Source organism: Plasmopara halstedii (assembly GCF_900000015.1).
Source record: "Plasmopara halstedii genome assembly, contig: Scaffold_1211, whole genome shotgun sequence".
In the NCBI taxonomy this organism is placed as follows: Eukaryota; Oomycota; class Peronosporomycetes; order Peronosporales; family Peronosporaceae; genus Plasmopara; species Plasmopara halstedii.
The window spans coordinates 526291-528283 of NW_020188126.1; the positions used below are offsets into that span (position 1 = coordinate 526291).

Here is a 1993-nt window from a genome sequence, read left to right on the forward strand (position 1 = left end):
AGAAACCTTTTCCAAATGCGGCTGCGCCGCTGGTCAGCTTACCGGTACCCACTGGGTGCTGGCAGTCCATGAGGTTGAACTTTGTGTTTGGCCTGCCGAAACATTCGGTGGGCAACACGGGTGTCGTGGTATTCGTAGATCGGTTGAGCAAGATGGCTCGTTTGGCGGCGTGCCAGACACCATCGATGGAGTCGGTACAGCAACGCTGTTCGTAAATCGTGTTTTCCGACACGGACTCCCAGAGTCGATTGTCGCTGATAGAGATCCCGTTTCACAGGAAAATTTTGGTCGACCATCTTCAAGGTGCTCGGCACCAAGTTGGATTTGTCGACAGCGGATATCCGCAGACCGATGGCCAAACCGAAAGGGTGAATCGCGTCATCGAAGACGTTCTTCGCCGCAATTGCGCAGAGATGCCGAGGCGCTGGAGCGCCATGTTGCCACTCGTAGAGTTTGCGCTGAACATTGCAGTGCATTTGTCTACCGGCTACACGCCGTTCTACGTAAGCGGGCTGATTCACCCTCGCGTCCCTATGACGCCACCATCCCATGGCTCAGGGCTTGGTGGAGGAGGAATAGCCGAACGACTAGCTGATGTCAGCCCCCTCACCATCCGCAACGAAGTCGATGACCTCTTGTCTACCAGACTGAGTGTCCTTCGACATGTTCGCTATGCGACGGCTGAAAGCCAAGACCTGCAGAAAAAATATGAATTTGAAAAGGGAAGAGGCAAAGTGGAAAGCTTTATCGTCGGAGACCTGATTTTATTAAACTCTAAGAACCTGCCTACACATGCAGTCTCTGCAATCTTCCGGACGAAGCTTCGTCCACGGTTTATCGGACCGTTTAAGGTTGTGGCCAAACGGGGCCTAGTGTATACGCTAAACCTTCCCAAACGGATGCGCACCCACCCGGTGTTTTACGTGGACTTGCTCAAGCCGTACCGGGATCCGGCGCATGTGAACGCGGAAGCGTTGCAGCCAGAGCGGATCACACGGGCCCTCGATCACCCAGAAACTAGTTCTGAGCACGAAGTGCAACAACCCCCATCTCCAATGGAGCCAAGCGCCCCACCTTGCCTGCAGCGACGCATTCGCCTGCTCCACGGCTAGGAGTCGCTCCGACAGAGAGCGGTAGTCCTCAAGGCGAGGCAGCCGGCGCACGACGTGCTACAGATCGTCAATAGCGTCCGCACAGCGATATGCTGCTTTAGCATGACGCTCAGCGGAGCTCCGATCACGAAGGACCTCGTCCTTAAGGGCTCGAAGAGCATCACAAGTCACCGGACGGCGGTCGACCCGGTCGTCACCGCCCGCCACCGACTCTTCTCGATGTGAACGGTGACGCCCACTATCACGTAGAACGTCTAGTGAGACAACGTCGTCACCAGGGTCAAATTCAATATTTGGTGAAGTCACGGGGATATCCCGACTCCAAAAACTCGTGGGAGTTGGAGGCGCCACTTCGACAGGATTGCCCAGTCGCCCCGCGCTTCCCGGCAATAGCCAGGGATGTAGAAGGGCCATGAGCTGAGCTCAAGCAGTGGCCCTGAGCTCTTGCGGTCGCAGACACAGAGCTCGCGGGCGCGATAGGGGTTGACCCATACGTCGCAGGGCGACAATCCGAAGGGAGCCGACGGCGTGCTTTGAGTTTGGCAAACTCAAATCGGAGGTGGCGCTCCACACGCACGTTTGCTTCCATGTGGCTCAACTGGAAGTTATACTGCGAGGAAAGTTTCCAATGCCGTTGCATCCATCGTTCAAAGAGCGCATCGTCATCTGTAGCACTTTCGCTAGGGGCGAGCACTACAGGTGTCGCCCACATTGCGGGTACGCGAGAGCCACCTCGTTGAGCACGCAGACGAGTGCGATAAGCTCCCAACGGAAATTGCTGTGGAACCAAGAATCGAGCTCGAAGAGCTTTCCATTCGGCATGCTCATCTTACGTTCTGGCCGGGGGCCCGATGATGTGGACGCGGAACGATCGATTTTCT

General features: G+C 56.1%; 1 protein-coding gene across 1 annotated transcript in view; it reads right to left on the reverse strand.

Moving 5' to 3' along the window:
- Positions 1-1169: 1169 nt before the first annotated feature.
- Positions 1170-1993, reverse strand: part of PHALS_00788 (uncharacterized protein) — a gene marked incomplete at both ends in the record, with an annotated part of 1603 nt that continues 779 nt past the window's right edge. Inside the window, one exon of the mRNA XM_024730520.1 lies at positions 1170-1366. Coding sequence (XP_024580789.1) covers positions 1170-1366 — 197 coding nt within the window. The remainder of the gene's footprint in view (positions 1367-1993) is intronic.